At 41.7% G+C, this 20449-nt stretch overlaps 1 protein-coding gene across 1 annotated transcript in view; it reads right to left on the bottom strand.

Moving 5' to 3' along the window:
- Nucleotides 1-20449, bottom strand: part of SPTLC2 (serine palmitoyltransferase long chain base subunit 2) — a 111734-nt gene that overhangs the window by 86933 nt on the left and 4352 nt on the right. The window contains exon 2 of the mRNA XM_024231694.3: nt 5088-5282. Within this exon, the coding sequence (XP_024087462.3) occupies nt 5088-5282 (195 nt within the window). The remainder of the gene's footprint in view (nt 1-5087; nt 5283-20449) is intronic.

The following is a 20449-nucleotide window of genomic DNA, read 5'->3' on the forward strand; positions in this document are numbered from 1 at the left end:
GCACCCGGCTGTATGCTACTTTTTGAAGGAAGTCAAGAATAAAATCCCTCTGGGAATTCCTAGTAATGTATTTGAATTTCTTTCTTTCTTTTGTATCTTGAAAATAAGCCTATTGGGATATAAACATATAATGTCCCTTCCCCGTATCCTATCCCTCCCATTTTTAATCTACTTATTTTTTGTAACTTTTATTTTAGGTTAAGGGGTAGGTGTGCAGGTTGTGCAGGTAAACTCGCATCACAACGGCTTGTTGTACAGATTATTTTGTCACCCAGGTACTAAGCCTAGCACCCAATAGGTTATTTTTTCTAATCCTCTCCCTCTTCTTACCCACCACAAGTGTCGTTTTCCTCTTTGTATCCATATGTTCTCATTATTTAGCTCCCACTTATAAGTGACAACAGGCCAGGCACAGTGGCTCACTCCTGTAATCCTAGCACTTTGGGAGGCCAACGCAGGCTGAGGTCAGGAGTTCAAGACCAGGCTGGCCAACATAGTGAAACCTTGTCTCTACTAAAAATACAAAAAATTAGCTGGGCGTGGTGGTGCATGCCTGTAATTCCAGCTACTTGGGAGGCTGAGGCAAGAGAATCGCTTGAATTGTGGAGGCGGAGATTGCAGTGAGCCAAGATCATGCCACTGCACTCCAGCCTGGGCGAGAGTGAGACTCCATCTCAAAAAAAATAAAAATATTAAAAAAATAAAAAAATAAGTGAGAACGTGGTATTTGGTCCTCCCATTTTTAAATATCTGATCATGAACAAGCTGTGGAGGCAAAATATTAGTTTAAAATTTAGTGAGTATGTGGTAACTACCTACCATAATTTACTCCTTACGTTCCTAGCTATTTCCTATCTAAATATTAGAATAGTTTTTTCTGAATTAAATTTTTTCATTTTGTAGAGATGAGGTTTCATTATGTTGTGTCAGCTGGTCTCAAACTCCTGGCCTTGAGTGATCCTCCTGCCTCAGCTTAGAATATTTTTATTAATTCAAGCTTTTCCTGTATCTGTCACGCACATGTTTCTGAACTACTAGCTTCACCTCACATCACAAAGAAATAAACCATAGATTGAGAAAAACAACATTCTCATCCAAACCACCATGAATAACAGAGGATTAAGGGGTAAAGAATTCCAAGAATTTTATGCAATTTATATAAAATAGAACAAACTCATGGTAACTCATCTTTATTGGTATGATCATGTGATTTAGTTGTATTCAAAGCAACATACAGTATTTCCCTACAACAGAGAATTAACATAGTTAAACTGGGCTCTCTTTCATAATGAAATGAGGAAGAAAACCAGGATGTGGTTATGAATACTACTCTCTCAGTGAAATGATGAAGTAGCAACATCATATTTGCGTTTTATGCTCCCAAGCAACCACTTTCCCTCACCTCCTTCCAGTTTAACACTTAATTTGCCTCCCTGTTTCCCATATCTAATTCAACATTAGAAAACAAACATGATCTATCACAGGAAAGGAATGACTTTTCCTTTCCTTCTAAAAGCTGAATTTTTGTAAGAAAATGGCAGAAGTTGGCTGTTTTAACTGCAAATGTTATCTACTGGGAATATTCTATTGAAATGAATTTGAATAATTTAATACAATCTTCTCCATAAACTGCAGAGGCAAATGCTCTCCTCAGCCTCCCATTTCCTTGTATTACTTCCTCCAAGAATTGTTTCCTGATTAACCCTGTGCTACTCAGATACTTTTTTTGTTCTATATCTTCATATAATCTAAGTATTATTTACTTGTATAATGGTTTTGCAAAGGCCCATAACTTTCAAATGCTTGTCTCCTCAACAAAATTAGAAACTACTTAAGAATAAAATCTGTGTGTTCTAATTCTTTCACACAAAGGATACACAGGCAGCTCCCAACACTTAAACCACCAATTTACTTTCTGTAAACATGAAACAAGTTCCAAAGATAATGTACTCACAAACAAAGTAATTCAGATGCATCTTGTTGGTTTCATTCATTCATCACACTTGCAGCACCAGCTGCGCAAGCTCTATGAAAAATCCCCTGATCAAAAACTGCCCTTGGGGTCATGGTGGCTCACTCCTGTAATCCCAACACTTTGGGACGCCAAGGCAGGAGGATCGCTTGAGCACAAGAGTTTGAGACAAGCTTGGACAACATGGCAAGACGCTGTCTCTATTTAAAAACAAAAACAAAAAAACTACTCCTCATTGCCTACCAAACTTCTTACTTTGATTTTCAAAACACAATTTCTCTTCTGTCTACATTCCAGATTCTCCCATACATTCTTCATGCCTTTGCCTATACTATCCCCTCATCCAGGAATGTGCTGTCTGCACCACAGTCAGCACTTCCTTCACCACCAGCTATACACGTCAATTGTTAAGTTTCGACTATGCGTCTACACTAGGAGAGGTCCCTGCAGATAAAGAGTTTTTAGTTTGAATGTATAAATAAAACTTCAGCTACCATCGGTCATAACTGCCATTAACTCAGTCTAGTAGGAGGATACAGGCCTGTGAACAAGTAACTGCAATACTGTACAACCTAGGAAGGGTATGGTAAGCTGTCACTGAGGGCTATACAAAATCAATGTACTGTAGATGCACTCTGGGTGGACATGCTCAGGGGTAGAAGGGGGATCAAAAAGTATTAAAAATGTGGGCCGGGCACAGTGGCTCGCATCTGTAATCCCAGCACTTTGGGAGGCCGAGGCGGGTGGATCGTTTGAGGTCAGGAGTTTGAGACCAGCCTGGCCAACATGGTGAAACCTCATTTCTACTAAAAATACAAAATTATCTGGAGAGTGGTAGCACATGCCTGTAATCCCTGCTACTTGGGAGGCTGAAGCATGAGAATTGCTTGGACCCGGGAGGCGGAGGTTGCAGTGAGCCAAGATCACACCACTATACTCCAGCCTGGGCGACCAAGCAAGACTCTTGTCTAAAAAATAATAATAATAAAATAAAAAATGTTAAAAATGTGTTTGGGTTTTAAAAGACAAAAACTAGTTAAGGCTACTGGACCAACTTCTGAATGCAGGGCTTTGCATTCAAAAAACTTATTTACCTTCTTTGTGAAATTAACTTGCAGGGCAATGAGTAGGATGGCCAACTTGTGCTGGGGCTCGGATGGAGTACAAGATGGTTGAGATGAGAGAGAAAGGATGCCTAATCTTGGGTTCTCTCAGGAGCCACTTTTGAATCCATATATCTACTGACTGGTTTTGTCTTCCTAGTAACTGACAATGTTTTCATGATGTACTCTTCCCATTTGCACATGACCACTATCCATTACCTGAATAATTGTTTCTTCTACAATCAATGTTCACTGGCTCATCTCAGCGTTGCCTTTGCTCACCCCACACCTGTCTCTTTTCCTCGGACGCACAGGGACCACAAAAAAACTTTAATGTCTTAAGTCCTTCTCTAATCTAGTACATTTCCCTGGGCTGAAAGACAACCTTTTGCCATGTGGGACATGCCAAGAACACACAGGTTTGTTTTATTTTTAGTAAAATCAGGCATCTTTAACCCTCATTTTATCTATTTATGGAGACTAGGTAACACATATGTAATGTATACAACTCCAGAAGTGAGCTCCAAGTCAATAACAAGTTAAAAAAACAAAAAACTTGGCCAGGCACAGTGGCTCCCACCTGTAATCCCAGCACTTTGGGAGGCCGAGGTGGGTGGATCACAACGTCAGGAGATCGAGACCATCCTGGCTAACACGGTGAAACCCTATCTCTACTAAAAATACAAAAAAAAATTAGCCTGGCGTGGTGGCAGGTGCCTGTAGTCCCAGCTACTCGGGAGGCTGAGGCAGAAGAACGGCATGAACCCGGGAGGCGGAGCTTGCAGTGAGCCGAGGCGGAGCTTGCAGTGAGCCGAGACGGAGCCACTGCACTCCAGCCTGGGCAACAGAGCGAGACTCGTCTTAAAAAAAAAAAAAAAATTAGCCGGGCGTGGTGGCAGGTGGCTGTAGTCCCAGCTACTCAGGAGGCTGAGGCAGGAGAATGGTGTGAACCCAGGAGGCGGAGCTTGCAGTGAGCCGAGATCGCACCACTGCACTCCAGCCTGGGCGACAGAGCGAGACTCCGTCTCAAAAAATAAACAAACAAACAAACAAAAAACCCTTCAGAGGTACAAAGGAACATGCAGGGAAAAGTAAAGTGAATGAAGCCCTCTTCCCCAGACAGCCATGCTCATATGTTTACCATTCCTACAATAAGAGTGTTGTTTACTGTAAATAGAATCGGTTGGCCACATTCTGTATTACAGCTTGTTTGTCTGGGGAGAGGAGCTGATGTGTGAATCACCCAACTATGTATAATGTATCTATGAGAAAACACATTATTAATTCCAAAGAATACAACCTTTTCAGAAAATGGTAAACACAAGCTGGGATTCAGCACGGTAGTATGAACAGAAAGAGCATGGCTTTTTCACTTCACAGTCCTCTGTCCATACAGCAGCTCTGACGCCTGGCATCTTAGGAAACGTTGTTTAACTTGTGACTTTTTGATTTCTAATCCATAAAACAGGGATAGTGCCGCCCACCTCCTTAGGTTCTTCTTGATTAAACCCATGTTGAATGCTTTGATATCTTTAACCTTGTTTTCACCTTTCTTTTCTTTTTTTTTTTTTTTTTGAGACGGAGTCTTGCTCTGTCCCCCAGGCTGGAATGCAGTGGCGCAATATTGGCTCACTGCAAGTTCCGCCTCCCAGGTTCACGCCATTCTCCTGCCTCAGCCTCCCGAGTAGCTGGGACTACAGGCACCCGTCACCACGCCCAGCTAATTTTTTGTATTTTTAGTAGGGACGAGGTTTCACCATGTTAGCCAGAGTGGTCTCGATCTCCTGACCTCATGATCCACCCATCTCGGCCTCCCAAAGTGCTGGGATTACAGACATGAGCCACCGCACCCGGTCTTAAGCTTTCTTTGTAGAATGTTTTTATTTAACTGCATCTGGAATAGTTTAATTTTAATGTGTACCCAAATTTCTGAGAAAAAACTTTTGTGCAAAAATACTAAGATTTCCATAAAAGGCTTCTATTTACAGAATCAAAAACTCTCTAACAGTTACCTTTTGTTCTTCTCTTTCTGTTGCATGGTGACACTTTTCAATTCTCCAATACCTCAAGAAATCTCGAAGATATCCAAAGAGGGTGAGTACGCCATACCCCACATACGTGAGCACAGCAACCAGCATTGGTGTTTCTTCAAAAGCTTCATTAAATGGTCTTTTATATAGTCCTCCATTTTGTGTAACATGGTGGATCTAAAAGAGAGGTTGAAAATGTTTATTTCCATCATGGCAAGAAAAACATTCCTACCTAAAATCTAGGTCCTTAGAGATTTGCTGAATTACACCTTAAGAATTTTCTAAGTTCCACCGGGCGCAGTGGCTCACACCTGTAATCCCAGCACTTTGGGAGGCTGAGGCGGGCAGATCACTTGAGGTCAGGAGTTCAAGACCAGCCTGGTCAACATGGTGAAACCCCGTCTCTACTAAAAACACAAATATTAGCCAGGATTGGTGGTGCACACCTGTAATCCCAGCTACTTGGGAGGCTGAGGGAGGAGAGTTGCTTGAACCTGGGAAGTGGAGGCTGCAGTAAGCCAAGATCACGCCACTGCACTCCCGCCTGGGTGACAGAGCAAGACTCCGTGTCAAAAAAAAAAAGGATTTTCTAAGTTCCAACCTCACTGGAAACAAGAAAAAAAAAGAAAAAGAATTTTAGGTCAGGCACAATGGCTCACGCCTATAATCCCAGCACTTTGGGAGGCCGAGGTGGGTGAATCACCTGAGGCTGGGAGTTCGAGACCAGCCTGACCAACATGGAGAAACCCCATCTCTACTAAAAATACAAAACTAGGCGGGTGTGGTGGCACATGCCTATCATCTCAGCTATTCAGGAGGCTGAGGAAGGAGAATTGCTTGAACCTGAGAGATGGAGGTTGTGGAGAGCCGAGATCAAACCATTGCACTCCAGCCTGGGCAACAAGAGCGAAACCCCATCTCAAAAAAAAAAAAAAGAATTTTGTAAGCAACAGTCAAATGTAACACTAAGAGATAAGCAGGGCTACTTGTTTTCAACAGAAATAACTTATAAATTATATGCCCTTCAGATGAACAGTAAAAGAAGGGGAGCAAGAAGGACTGCATAAGAACACCACCTAACACTGATTTTTATCATTATTTGATTTTCTTAAATAGATTCTAAAATGCTAGCATAATTTCTTTTGTTCTAATAAAAAAAGCAAAAAATATAAATCAACAAAGAGAAAGCCTGTCCCAAAAAAAGTACTATATTGGGTTACAGATGAAGAGATCAAAAGTTCAAAAGTAAATTCAGCTTTAGAATGTAAAGTATTTGTAAATGTTTTACTACCACACATTCTTAAAGCCACCCAGCCATAGTATTCCAAATAATTATCAGCAGTAGGCCCCTGTAGAAACACGTAGTTCAAATTAACCTTTGTTGGAGTGACAACACAAGTGAATCATGCAAAAAACTAAGATGTTTATATAAGTGTGGTCCAGGCTGGGTGCAGTGGCACATGCCTGTAATCCTAGCACTTTGGGAGGCCAAGGTGGGCAGATCACTTGAGCGCAGGAGCTTGAGACCAGCCTGGGCACATGGCAAAATTTTGTCTCTACAAAAACAAAAAACAAAAACACTAGCTGGACGTGGTGGCACATGCCTGTAGTCCCAGGTCCTCAGGAGATAGGTGGGATGATTACCTGAGCCCAGAAGGTCGAGGTGGCAGTGAGCCATGATCGTGCCACTTCCCTACAGCCTAGGTGATAGAGGAAAAAAAAAAAAAAGTGTGGCCCAGCATTATATAAAAGTAAAAAGAAAGTGAAACCCAAAACAAGGGGAAAAATTCTTAGTAACTGCGTGTCATGAATTCTTCTGTCCCCCTTCATCTTAAGTATTCATTCCCAAACATTGTTAAGATTATCCCTTGTTTTAACCTTTGGGATACTTGGATTTTAATACACAAAACCAAGCTACTTTACTTTTGATCTCATAGATGAAAACTTTTTGCTTCTTGGTCAATTTTAATGCAAATCTTGCTTTATAGAAGAAATCTGCTAGACAAGTTTGTGTGTTAACTTTAATCTTAACTTTGGAACAACTGCAGTGAGAATGGTTAATCAAAATTTACCAGGGGCGTATCGTCAATTAAGCATTATGAAAAGTCCCAAAGAACTAAAAGATCCTTTCCTGCCCTCTCAGGTAATCTGATCAGAGATATGATATAAACAAATAAAAACAAATTAATAAAATTTACATAACTATACAATCAATTGTTATATATATCCAAGGGGTAAAGATATTTTAGAATATCCTATCCTGGTAATGTTAGTTTTGGAAAGCTGCTTCAGTGTTACAAATTGGAATAGTTTGGAAAGACACAGTTATATGTGACAAAGGACAGGCATTCAGATAGGCATGGCAGATGGATGGGATCTGTTGGTACTGATTCAACTTGATGATCTAAATAACTTCTGAAAACTATTCACAAACTCATTTAGGTCTTCATCAATCTCTTTCACATAGGAGAAAAAGTTTGGTGTCAATATTTAACACTTAAACTTTTATGCGGGAGTAAGATTGTAATGTATTTAGAACAGAATAGCTAAAATTGAGCCAATATCTTAAGACAGAAAATTGTTTAAAAATTAACAACAATATAAAAAAGTTATTAAGCTGGGCAAAGCAAAATGAAAAGCAATTTAAAAGACAAGAAAAATTACCTTCTGATCATCTCTTTAAAAACTGTACCTGAAAATATTTTGCCTTAAGAATTCTGTTTAATACCAGTGCCGAACTCTCCCTAACTATGAAATTATTTAAATTATTCACTCTCAACTGTACACATCATTAAAAAGCCTGGAAATTAAGAGCCCCCCCACAGTCTCAAACCAACATGCAGCGAGTTTACAGGTCAGGAATGCTATGGGTGGGTCTCTTTTAAAGATATCCGCCTTGATTTCAGGCACACCCAGACAGGCAGGATCAGGTCAATTCATACTGTAGGCTGGACTCTCTAGGAAGGAGGATGCTAAACCATTATGAAGAACTGTGTGATTTTACCAAAGCCTTATTCAAAATTAAATGTATTTTAAAGAATTAAGGTTCAACTAAGAAGTGGCTGGGGTTCCTTTTTTTCCACCTTCAGAACCTGTGAAAAGTGACTTTGGAATGTGGCTTCAGTCAGAACAGAGTGACTGATGATACAGGGAGGCGGATGAGCATGCCAACTGACATGCAAGCCTCTCAAAAAGGTGAAAAGTCTTTAAACTCTGAGAGAACAAAATCACTTCACCTTTAAGGACTGATGCTAAATCTTATCTTTCACATGATTCAAACAATAACAATGATATTACTCTCTTATACATAGGTAATAATCCATGAGGAAAAACACCAGGTCTGTTTTGCTCATTATTGCACGTCTAGCACCCAGGGTAGTATTTATGAAGTCTTAATAAATAGTTAACACTTAATAACATTTCGTATCAGTCTGTTCACAGTCTGTTCACATTAAGCAAACAAGAATGTGATACTATATTAGCATTATTAATTAAGGAAAAATTTAGGAATATCAAGAAATGTTTGCCTGAACAGTAATATTACTGTTTAAGAAAATGTAAAAGAAAATAAAAATGCAAAGGAAGAAATTTTTTTTCTGACAAGACTATAAGCACACCACCATAAAACACATTACAGAACAAGAGAAGGAAAAAAAATCAAACTAATGAACCATTTTGTCCACATGCCTGTGGGCTGTCAACCATGTTTATTAGGCAGCTGAAAAAGCACTCCTAACCAAAGCAATAATGGGAAAGTATAATAAAAGATAAGCCATATGTGTAATACATATGTTTCCATACGACTAAAATTGTCTGGAAGGAGACACAAGAAAATGGGGTAAGGAGTAGGGTGGGAAAAGATGGCATATTTTTTGTTTATAACCTTCTAAACGGCTTTGATTTTTCTTTTCTTGTTTTTTACGAGTATATATTGTCAGGCCTCTGAGTCCAAGCTAAGCCATCATATCCCCAGTGACCTGCACGTATAAAACCAGCTGGCCTGAAGCAACTGAAGTTCCACAAAAGAAATGAAAATAGCCTTAACTGATGACATTCCATCATTGTGATTTGTTTCTGCCCCACCCTAACCAATCAATGTACTTTGTAATCTCCCCCACCCTTGAGAAGGTTCTTTGTAATTCTCCCCACCCTTGAGAATGTACTTTGTGAGATCCACCCCCTGCCCACAAAACATTGCTCCCAACTCCACCGCCTATCCCAAAACCTCTAAGAACTAATGATAATCCACCGCCCTTTGCCACCGCCTATCCCAAAACCTCTAAGAACTAATGATAATCCACCGCCCTTTGCTGACTCCTTTTTCGGACTCAGCCCACCTGTACCCAGGTGAAACAAACAGCCTTGTTGCTCACACAAAGCCTGTTTGGTGGGGTGGGGGGCGGCGGGGGGCGGGGGGGGGTTCTCTTCACATGCACACTTGAAACATTTGGTACTGAAGAGCTGGGTCAGTGGGATTCCTTCAGGAGACCAGTCCCCCGTCCTCATACTCACTGCATGAAGACATCCACCTACGACCTCGGGTCCTCAGACCAATCAGCCCACGGAACATCTCACAGATTTTAAATCGGGTAAGCCGCCTCTTTTTACTCGCTTCTCCAACCTCTCTCACTATCCCTCAACCTCTTTCTCCTTTCAATCTTGGCGCCACCCTTCAATCTCTCCCTTCTCTTAATTTCAATTCCTTTCATTTTCTGATAGAGACAAAGGAGACACATTTTATCCGTGGACCCAAAACTCCGGTGCCAGTCACAGACTCGGGAAGGCAGCCTTCCCTTGGTGTTTAATCATTGCGGGGACGCCTCTCTGATTATTCACCCACGTTCCATTGGTGTCTGATCTCCGCGGGGATGCCTGCCTTGGTCATTCACCCATGTTCCCTTGGTGGAAAGTCAACTGCGGGGAAGCCTGCTTTGGCTGCTCACCCACATTGCAGCCCAGGGCTGCTCCTCACCCCCCTTCTCCGTGTCTCTACCCTTCTCTTTAAACTTGCCTCACTATCTATAGCCTCTCTAGTGAATTCTCATCTACTTATGAGTTCTCAGCTAGACCTTACATGCTACGACTAAGCTCAAGTCTACACTGCAATCCCAAATTCCTTTCCAGAACTCCACATTCGCATTTCCACCTGCCTTCTACATAGCTCCATTTAGACTTCATGGTCACCTCAAACTCAACAAGTCTAAAGCTGAACTTCTTCTCACCATCCTAACCCTCCCTCTCAGTTAAAACCTGATACTCCTCTTCTATTACCTATTTTGGTCAACAGCATCACCATCCAGTCTACCCAGTCCCCCAGGTTTGGAGTCATCTTTGGCTCCACCTTATTTTCTGTCTTCCAGATAGAATTAGTAATGACTTTCTGTGCTTTAGTCCAAGAGCTTCCTGTGGGGCACAAGAGAATTTTAAGGAGGTTGAAAAGGTTTTTTCTTTTTTTCTCTTGACAGCATCTCACTCTGCCACCCAGGATGGAGTGCAGTGGTGCGATCATGGCTCACTGCAGCCTCTACCTTTCAGGCTTAAGTGATCCTCTGGCCTCAGCCTCCCAGGAAGCTGGGACCACAGCACAATAAGAGATTAACATAAGATAACATAAGATTAACACAATAAATATTTACTTATTTATTGTAGAGATGGGATTTCACTACATTGCCCAGGCTGGTCTCAAACTCCTGGGCTCAAGCTATCCTCCTGCCTTGGTCTCCCAAAGTGCTGGGATTACAGGCATGAGCCACTGTGCCCAGCCTAGTCTACAAGTTTATTCAGATTTTGCCAAACGTCCTAATGATATCCTCTATAGCAAAAGAAAACCCTGGATTATATGTTGCCTTCTGTCTCTTAAGTCTCACGAAAATTTTTTAAAAATAATTAAAATAAAAAAGTTTTTATTGCACTGTAAACTGACTCAGATGATCCTGAATAAAGGTTTCAAGAATCCCATGAAAGGACAGGGAGTAACTACGTTATAATGCAATAACAGTGAAGTAATTATTAGGAAACAGAAGCACACATTTCTGATATGAATACAAAATCACAAAAGCATAATTTCCTTAAGCAAATAAGCACATTCCAGCTGCATGCTACAGCAGGATAACAGAACCTGCCCAGCTGGCGAATGGTTTGGAACTTTATTTTTAAAAACTTAATGTCTAATGTGAACCACCCATTATTCTTCAGCAATCAAAGAACTGTTATCATACTTTGTCCATGAAACGAACCCTATTCATTTGCAAATGGTATGCTTCTGTTGCTCCTTAAAATCAGTTCTGCTGAAACTGTCCTTACAATTTCACTGAAATGTACTGGCCTCTCCCTACTGCATACCACACATACTAGAGAGAACAGTTTGGAGCTTTACACAAATCACATAGGCTATACCATGCTCTGAATGTGTATGTCCAGAAGTGTCTCCTTTTTTCAGCAGGGAAATTTTGAAAAGTAGGGAGTCCATAGTTTTTCTTGTAGGCGCATAAATTCCTTAATTTTTGTCAGTAAGTATCTCATGTGGAATGGAATGAAAAATGTTTCCAAAACTAGCTGTGAAACACATTTATATTTTGACATTACCATTTTCCTATTGAAAACCCCCAAAAGGAGATCTTCAAGCATATATGGAGTGGAACATTTCCATTTCAGTTCAGTGGCATCCTGTACACACTGGGCACTGATGTCTGCCCAGGAGTTATCACACTAACTGGCAACCCAAGCCTCCGCTGTAACACTTTTCCATCTCTAGATAAGCATCGCGGTGTAAGAGATGCAAGAGCCTGAGGACTGGAGTACAAGTGCAGCTCTGCCACAAATTCTGCATCTTCATCTGAGCTCTCCTCCACTGCTGACATGTTCTGAGCCTGTAATACCATCCCCTCCACTCTGCCCCCTCCACGTGCTTCAATCTGGTTTTGTGGTGCACACCACTGGAGAAGCAACCCGGTTTGTGTCAACTTCCCTTCTCTGGGAATACTCCCTGATATGCAGGGATGGGCCCCCGCTGGTCACGTGTATGCTTTGTGACCATATTTCCTGGACCATAACTGATTGACACCATAGACACCTCTGCCAAAAGAAATCCAACAACTCTCTTTTATGGGGATTTAAAATGTCAATGCGGAGAGAGTCTGAAGGGCAGTGGGTCTCCAATGTCCTGAAGAAAGGGTTCACAAACTCCTGCCGCTGAGGTCCCAAGAGCTGTGCCAATTCCTGCCTTTCTGAGACCTGTTCAATTTCATCCCCCATCCCATTTTTGTATACCTATCATCCTTCCAATAAATCACTTTTTGCTTGGTTTAACCAGAGTCAGTTTCTGTTACTCTCAACTAAAAAAGTTAACAGATAGTCATTCTATATTAAAATCTCTTAGAATTTCTTTTCAACATTTTTATTGGGTATTTATCACGTTAGCAGAGCCTGTAAACTTTAAGGGCTTCAAGAAATTTTTTAAAAATATTTCCCGGCCGGACGCGGTGGCTCACGCCTGTAACCCTAGCACTTTGGGAGGCCAAGGCGGGCGGATCACCTGAGGTCGGGAGTTTGAGACCAGCCTGACCAACATGGAGAAACCCCATTTCTACTAAAAATACAAAATTAGCTGGGCATGGGGGTGCATGCCTGTAATCCCAGCTACTCGGGAGGCTGAGGCAGGAGAATTGCTTGAACCTGGGAGGCGGAGGTTGCGGTGAGCCAAGATCCTGCAACCACATTCCAGCCTCGGCAACAAAGCAAGACTCTGTCTCCAAAAAAAAAAAGGAAAATGACAAACTCATGCACACATATGCTAATCTGGAATGCTATAAATCAAATTGAAAACACTGGTTATCTTGTAGTGGAATGGCTGGCCACTTTGACTTTCTACTTTAAACATTTGGCCTATTTATTTATTTTAAAGAGACAGGGTCTCACTCTGTTGCTGCCCAAGCTGGAGAAGAGTGGCGTAACCATAGCTCACTGTAACCTCAAACTCCTGGGCTCATGTAATCCTCTCACCTCAGCCTCCAGAGTAGCTGAGACTATACAAATGCTCGCCACCATACCTGGTTAATTTTTTTTTTTTTTAGATGAGGTTTCCCTATGTTGCCCAGGCTGGTCTTGAACTCCTGGCCTCAAGGAATCCTCCCAGTTTGGCCTTCCAAAGTGCTGGAACTGCAGGCATAAGCCACCATGCCTGGCCCAGAACAAACTTATTCTTATGTCATGTTTGTGGCAACAAAAATTCAAAAAACAATGAGACTTCCACTTCCAGGTTAGCTTTAATAGAGAGAGGCAAGCTAGCGCTTTCACAGTAACAACTAGATAAACTATATAGATTATTCAAATAAATAAATGGCTTTAAAGATTGAAGAGCTGTCTTCTATGCATAGCAAAGAGGACTAGCAGAATTAAAATTCCAGAGGGAGAAGAGCCCTTTCTAGGTGAGCTGAAACTGCCAGCCATTTCCTCTCTCCTTGTGGTACTTGTAGAGCTTCAGCGTGAGTGATGATAACTGGGGCTTGCCATAGGCAGAACTCCATCAAGAGAAAGAAAAACCAGCAGAACTTACGACAGCTGTATGGGTTGGCATGACAGACTAAATTCCATAAGAGCCCTAAATTTATGGCCAGTTTCTACACAGGACATTTACCTCCAGCTGGGTAGGCTGGAGGCCTGAACTAGAAAGGCAAAGTGAAATCAAGCACAATCTCACAGTGCTTAGCAGATAAAGCTAGAGGGAGTGGCCTGTAACAAACATACAATGGATCCCACCCTTGTGATACTACACTGAACTGAAGGACTTAAATCTTCAGCCCAGTCCAACTCAGTTGTTTGGATAGAGGTGTTTTACACTTCATTGTATCTGCCTAAGACTGCAAAAGGCAAACATTAACTTTAGACTCTAAAGGTGTTTACACACACACTCTAGAAATTGTCAAAAACTTCCGCTGCCGGGAGCGGTGGCTCATGCCTGTAGTTTCAGCATTTTGGGAGTCCGAGGTCAGGAGTTCGAGACCAGCCTAACCAACATGGTGAAACCCTCTACTAAAAATACAAAAATTTGCCAGGCATGTTGGCACATGCCCATAATCCCAGCTTCTCGGGAGGCTGAGGCAGGAGAGCCACTTGAACCAGGGAGGCAGAGGTTGCAGTGAGCTGAAATTGCACACCACTGCACTCCAGCCTGGGCAACAGAGCAAGACTCTGTCTCAAACAACAACAACAACTTTTGCTTTCCCAGGAGGGAGGGGACTGTGTGTGTGTGTGTGTGTGTGTGTGTGTGTGTGTACAGAATACAGCAGTCTACACGTTCACCTTCTTGCATCAGCACTGCTAGCCTAGGGAATCTCTCACAACTTGAACATCCCTCCCTTTAATTTCACATGCCCGGAAGTAGAGATTTCTCATGTTCAATTTTTTAACATTTTCAAAACTACAAAAATAATTTTTCAACATTAAAGTCTCTTCTAGGAATCCAAAGCCCTATTCCACCGAGAAACTCAAAATCAACATAATCATTTCATTTTTTTTTCCACTCATTCTACAAATACTTAATTTCTATCTATATGTCAAGAACTGTACTCTAGGCCGGGCACAGTAGCTCACGCCTGTAATCCCAACACTTTGGGAGGCCAAGGCGGCAGGATTGCTTGGGCCCAGGAGTTTAAATCCAGCCTGGGCAACATAGTGAAACCCTATCTCCACAAAATTTTCAAAAGTTAGGCGGATGTGGTGGTGCATGCCTGTAGTCCCAGCTACTGGGGAGGCTGAGATAGGAGGATCTCCTGAGCCCAGGAGGTTGAAGCTACAGTGAGCCATGATGGCGCCACTGCACTCCAGCCTGGGTGATAGAACAAGACCCATTTCAAAAAAAAAAAAAAAACTGTACTCTATATTTGATGATACAAATAAGAGGTAATCCTTGTCTTTAAGAATTGTGCAGTATTTTGTTTTTTTTTTTTAAGAGAAAATGGGTTTAAATATAAAAGGGAGTAAGGAAATCATTTTAAAGAATATCACCTAAAGGAATTTATATTTAATATGCAAGATGAAAAACACATACAAAGTAATAAGCATTTCTCTTACAAATGTTTCTCAAGCTGTCTCTTCCTCTTCACTTGACTGACAAAATCAAGGAAAGTAGATTAGGCAATATGTCAACAGTCATGGGAAAGCTAAATATCAAAGTTGGAACTAGAGTCCAATTATTTATAGGTTGGTGCAAAAGTAATTGCCATTAAATGGTTTCCGCCATTAAAAATAATAGCAAAAGTAATTACTCTCAATGTCAAAAACCGCAATTACTTTTGCACCAATCAATACATTTTTCCATTTGCCATTCCTTAGTTTATATTGCCTGAGATTTTCTTTTATTCTATTAATTCCATGGCTTTCCAATGAATTGAGATTTTCTAAGAATCAAATTTTCCTTTAATTATTTCAGAGGTACTGCAACTTAATCTGATTGTTTTAAAATAATCAGTGGCTTAATATTAGAATTTTACTTCAAATTCATCTTCCATACTTATTTTTGCTATTTAAATAATTAGCTATTTTTGTTATTCATGTTATTAGCTACACTTAGATGGAGACAAATGGTTATATGGGTTTCCTCTACTAAGAAAATGTGTTTCTAGGAAATGAGGTTTCGCACCAACTAATTTAGTTGTCCTGGAAATAACCTGCTTGCCTATATAAAAGTCAAACTTATAACAGGAGGCAATAAAGACACTACCCTTTAGCACAACCTGCAGAGCTCTCCAGCACATGGTGGACTGTAGTCCAACTAGGATCACAAGCCCGGTTTCTCAGCCCAGCTTCTTGACATTTGAAATCAATGTGAGAAAAGAGCAGAGGAATGAGCTGACACATTTCCCCTTCCTTGTAGCACCAACCGGCATCTCACAGCTGAAGCCCTTGGTAAGACAATGGAGAGGGTGCTGCAAAAGTCACCACTGGCCCCACTGCCCTGTAGGGAGAGCTTAGGGAGAGGTGATGAAGTATATCAGAGTGTGCCAGACCCCAGGACCTTCTCTGGCCTCTTCCTACTTCTCACAAGCTGTCCCCTCATGCTAGTAAGAACATTCAGTAAACCGCTATTGTTTTAAACCACTTGCAAACCTGATACACTATAAATTAGGCTCTGGGTTTCTTTAACAGCTTATGTATCACCACAATCCATTTCTTACTTATGTCTGTAACATTATTTTAGGAAGCTAGTTTTTGTCAACCAGCAGAGTATGTATGAAATATGACATAATAATTATCATCAAAAAATAGAAATAAAACTGTATTCAACATCTAGCTTTATCAAAACTTAAGATTTAGATTATATGCTTTAGATCTTTTTTCCATTAAATAAAACATTAAAGTTATCATTCATTCAATACTTATTGAGTCCCTGCTATGAGCTAGGCACGATTCCAGCACTAGAAATACACTCCTGTGAGAGAGGCAGACAACAGATAAGCAAATAGATACACCATATCAGATCACACTGCTACAATCAGAATAAAATCGTGGAAAAAGAGCATTTTAAACAGGATGGAGGTAAGGTGTAAGCAGATGGACTTGGAGTAGGGAAGAGAACTCTGTGAAAAAGGTTTCCAGGCTGAGGTAACTGTAAAGGCTAAAGCCCCAGGGACCCCAGGCGTGGTGGCTCACGCCTGTAATTCCAGCACTTTGGGAGGCTGAGGCAGGAGAATCATTTCAACCTAGGAGGTGGAGGTTGCAGTGAGCCGAGATCGCACCACTGCACTCCAGCCTGGATGACCGATTGAGGCTCCATCTCAAAATAATAATAATAATAATAATAATAAGGCCCCAGGGAGGGGTGCTTGATGGCAATGTGTTTGGGGAACATCGGAAAGCCCAGATTGGCTACAAAGCAGTGACCTGGCAGGATATGAAGTCAGAGAGGGATGAGAAAGTTCATGGTGGGCCTTGTAAACCCTATTTTGTATTTTGTTATCAGTGACAGGAGGCCATCAGGACAGTGTCAAGATCTGACATGTTTAAGTAGTTTTCCAATCCTTTTAAGAAGTTTGTTCTGGGGAAATGCTATATTTCCTTTCCTCCCCAGAGGAATTGGGAGTTTGGTGTTTATCATTCCCCTGTATTTTTAAATACTTTCACTATATAAACACGTGGCCATAAACAATGTAGTATTCTCCTGCATGTATTAGTACTGCATTCCTTCAGTAGTACTGCTGAATAATATCCTTTTATATGGATATACCATATTTTATCTATTCATCAGTTGATAGACATTTGGATTGTTTCTACTTTTTGGCTATTATAAATAATGCGGGGCTAGACACAGTGGTTCACGCCTGTAATTCCAGCACTTTGGAAGCCCGAGGTGGATGGATCACTTAGGTCAGGAGTCCGAGACCAGCCTGACCAACATGGTGAAACCCCATCTCTACTAAAAATATAAAAAATTAGCTGGGCATGGTGGCGCGTGCCTGTAGTCCCAGCTACTGGGAAGGCAGAGGCAGGAGAACTGCTTGAACCAGTGAGGTGGAGGTTAAAGTGAGCCACACTGCACCCCAGCCTGGGCGACAGAGCGAGACTCTGTCTCAAAAAAAAAAAAAAAATTTTTGCCACTCATGGTGGCATATGCCTGTAGTCCCAGATACTTGGGAGGCTGAGGTGGGAGGACTGATTGAGCCCAGGAGGTGGAGGCTGCAGTGAGCCATGTCCTGCCAGTCTGGGTAACAGTAACACCCTGAATCAATCAATCAATCAATCAATCAATAATGCTGCTATTATAATTAATATACAAGTTTTCCGCAGGAATATATGTTTGATTTTTCTTGGGAGTAGAATTACTGGGCCACATGCTAACCCTATGTTTAACTGTTTCTTAAAGTGACTGCATCATTTTATAATCCCACCAGCAATGTATCAGGATTCTAATTTCTCTATATCCTCATGAACGCTTAATACCTGGTTTATTATTTTAGCAATCCTAGTGGTGTGAAATGCTATCTAACTGTGGTTTTGTTTTGTTTTGTTTTGTTTTGTTGAGATAGAGTCTCACTGTCACCCAAGCTGGAGTGCAGTGGCACCATCTTGGCTCACTGCAACTTCCACCTCCTGGGTTCAAGCAATTCTACTACCTCAGACTCCCAGAGTAGCTGGGATTATAGGCACGCGCCACCACACCCAGCTAATTTTTACATTTTTAGTAGAGATGGGGTTTCACCATGTTGGCCAGGCTGGTCTCAAACTCCTGACCTCAAGTGATCCACCCATCTCGGCTTCCCAAAGTGCTGGGATTACAGGCGTGAGCCACAGTGCCTGGTCACATATCTTATTATTTTTTTAATTAAATAGAGATGGGGTTTCACCACGTTGCCCAGGCTGATCTTGAACTCCTGGGCTCAAGCAATCCTTACACCTTGGCTTCCCTTAGTGCTGGGATTACAGGTATGAGCCACTGCGCCCGGCCCTTAATATGTATTTTTTGGAGTAAGACTGGATCACACCCATAGTCTCAGTACAACCGTATATTTCACTGTACTTAGAAATTATCACAAAATAGTCTGGCACAGTGGCTGTAATCCCAGCACTTTGGTAGGCTGAAGCAGGAGGATGCTTGTGGTCAGGAGTTTGAGACCAGCCTGGGTGGCTGGGTGCGGTGGCTCACACCTGTAATCCCAGCACTTCAGGAGGCCAAGGCAGGAGGATTGATTGTGCCCAAGAGTTTGAGATCAGCCTGGGCAACACAGTGAGACTCTGTCTCCCTCTGCCTCTCTCTCTGTCTCCCTTTCTCTTTATATATATTTTTTTATTTGTTTATTTATTTTTGTTTTTTTTTTTTAAGTAAAAAAGAGACTAGCCTGGGGAACACAGCAAGACCCCTCTCTACAAAAAAAAAAAAAGGCCAGGCACGGTAGCTCAAGCCTATAATTCCAGCACTTTGGGAGACCAAGGCGGGCGGATTACGAGGTCAGGAGATGGAGACCATCCTGGCTAACATGGTGAAACCCCGTCTCTACTAAAAATACAAAAAAAAAAAATTAGCCGGGTGTGTTGGCGGGCACCTGTAGTCCCAGCTACTCGGGAGTCTGATGCAGGAGAACGGTGTGAACCTGGGAAGTAGAGCTTGTAGTGAGCCAAGATCGCGCCACTGCACTCCAGCCTGGGTGACAGAGCAAGACTCTGTCTCAAAAAAAAAAAATTAGCCCACTGTAGTGGTGCACACCTGTGGACCCAGCTACTTGGGAGGATGAGGTGGCAGGATCGCTTGAGCCCGGGAAGTTGAGGCCGCAGTAAGCTATGACTGCGACTGCGCCACCACAGGCCAAGCTGGAGCGAGACCCTATCTCGCCAAAAAAAAAAAAAAAAGAAATTATCGGAACGTAGCAGACGGATTTACAATAGACCACATTAAAAAACAAACCTCCGGCTAGGCGGGGTGGCTCACGCCTATAATCCCAGTACTTTGGGAGGCCGAGGCAGGTGGATCACCTGAGGTCAAGAGTTCAAGACCAGCCTGGCCAACACTGTGAAATCTTGTCTCTACTACAAATGCAAAAATCAGCCAGGCGTGGTGGCGCATGCCTGTAATCCCAGCTACTCGGGAGGCTGAGGCTGGAGAATCGCTTGAACCCGGGAGGCGGAGGCTGCAGTGAGCTGAGATGGCACCACTGCACTCCAGCCTGGGTGACAGAGTGAGACTCCGTCTCAAAAAAAAAACCCTAACACAGATTATCCCAATGCTTTATGATCCCACATTAAACATGTATTATTTCTATAATGAGAAGTAAAAATTATTTTTTTAAAAAAGGAAGAATAGCTGCCTCAAGCTTTGCAATAAAAAGTAGTCTTAAAGACAAACTTAAGATAAATTTTCTAACAGTAAACGGGTCAAGAGCAAAGGACTTATTTTTTTATCGGTCACAAATTGTGAATTATATTACAGAAGCTTCTCAGAAACTACCCAGAAGGGAACTGACTTTGAGTCCACAAACCATTTTTTTAATCAAGTACGGCACACCCACTCAGAATGCAAACAGTGCCTCTACCCATCCCTCTGAATTGCCTATTCTACCAATAAACACTGCTTCTTTCTTCCAAAAACTGAATCTAATTAAATCAACCAATTAACTGTCTTGCTCAAAGCAGTGCAAATTTCCATGGCACATGGGCAAACCCTAAAAAGTGGACAAGTCTGACTTTTCTGAACATCCTAGTTCTAAAATACTATCTTAAGAACATAGTTGCTTACACATTTCCCAAGAATTCCTGTTAAAGAAAATTCCTGAGTACCTCAAATAACTCTGGAATTCTTTAGCTGCAGCTATGTAAGAATCAAGATATGCTTCCCCTTAGAGTGAAAATTGAAATGA

This window comes from Pongo abelii, chromosome 15 (assembly GCF_028885655.2).
Source record: "Pongo abelii isolate AG06213 chromosome 15, NHGRI_mPonAbe1-v2.0_pri, whole genome shotgun sequence".
Classification (NCBI taxonomy): Eukaryota; Metazoa; Chordata; class Mammalia; order Primates; family Hominidae; genus Pongo; species Pongo abelii.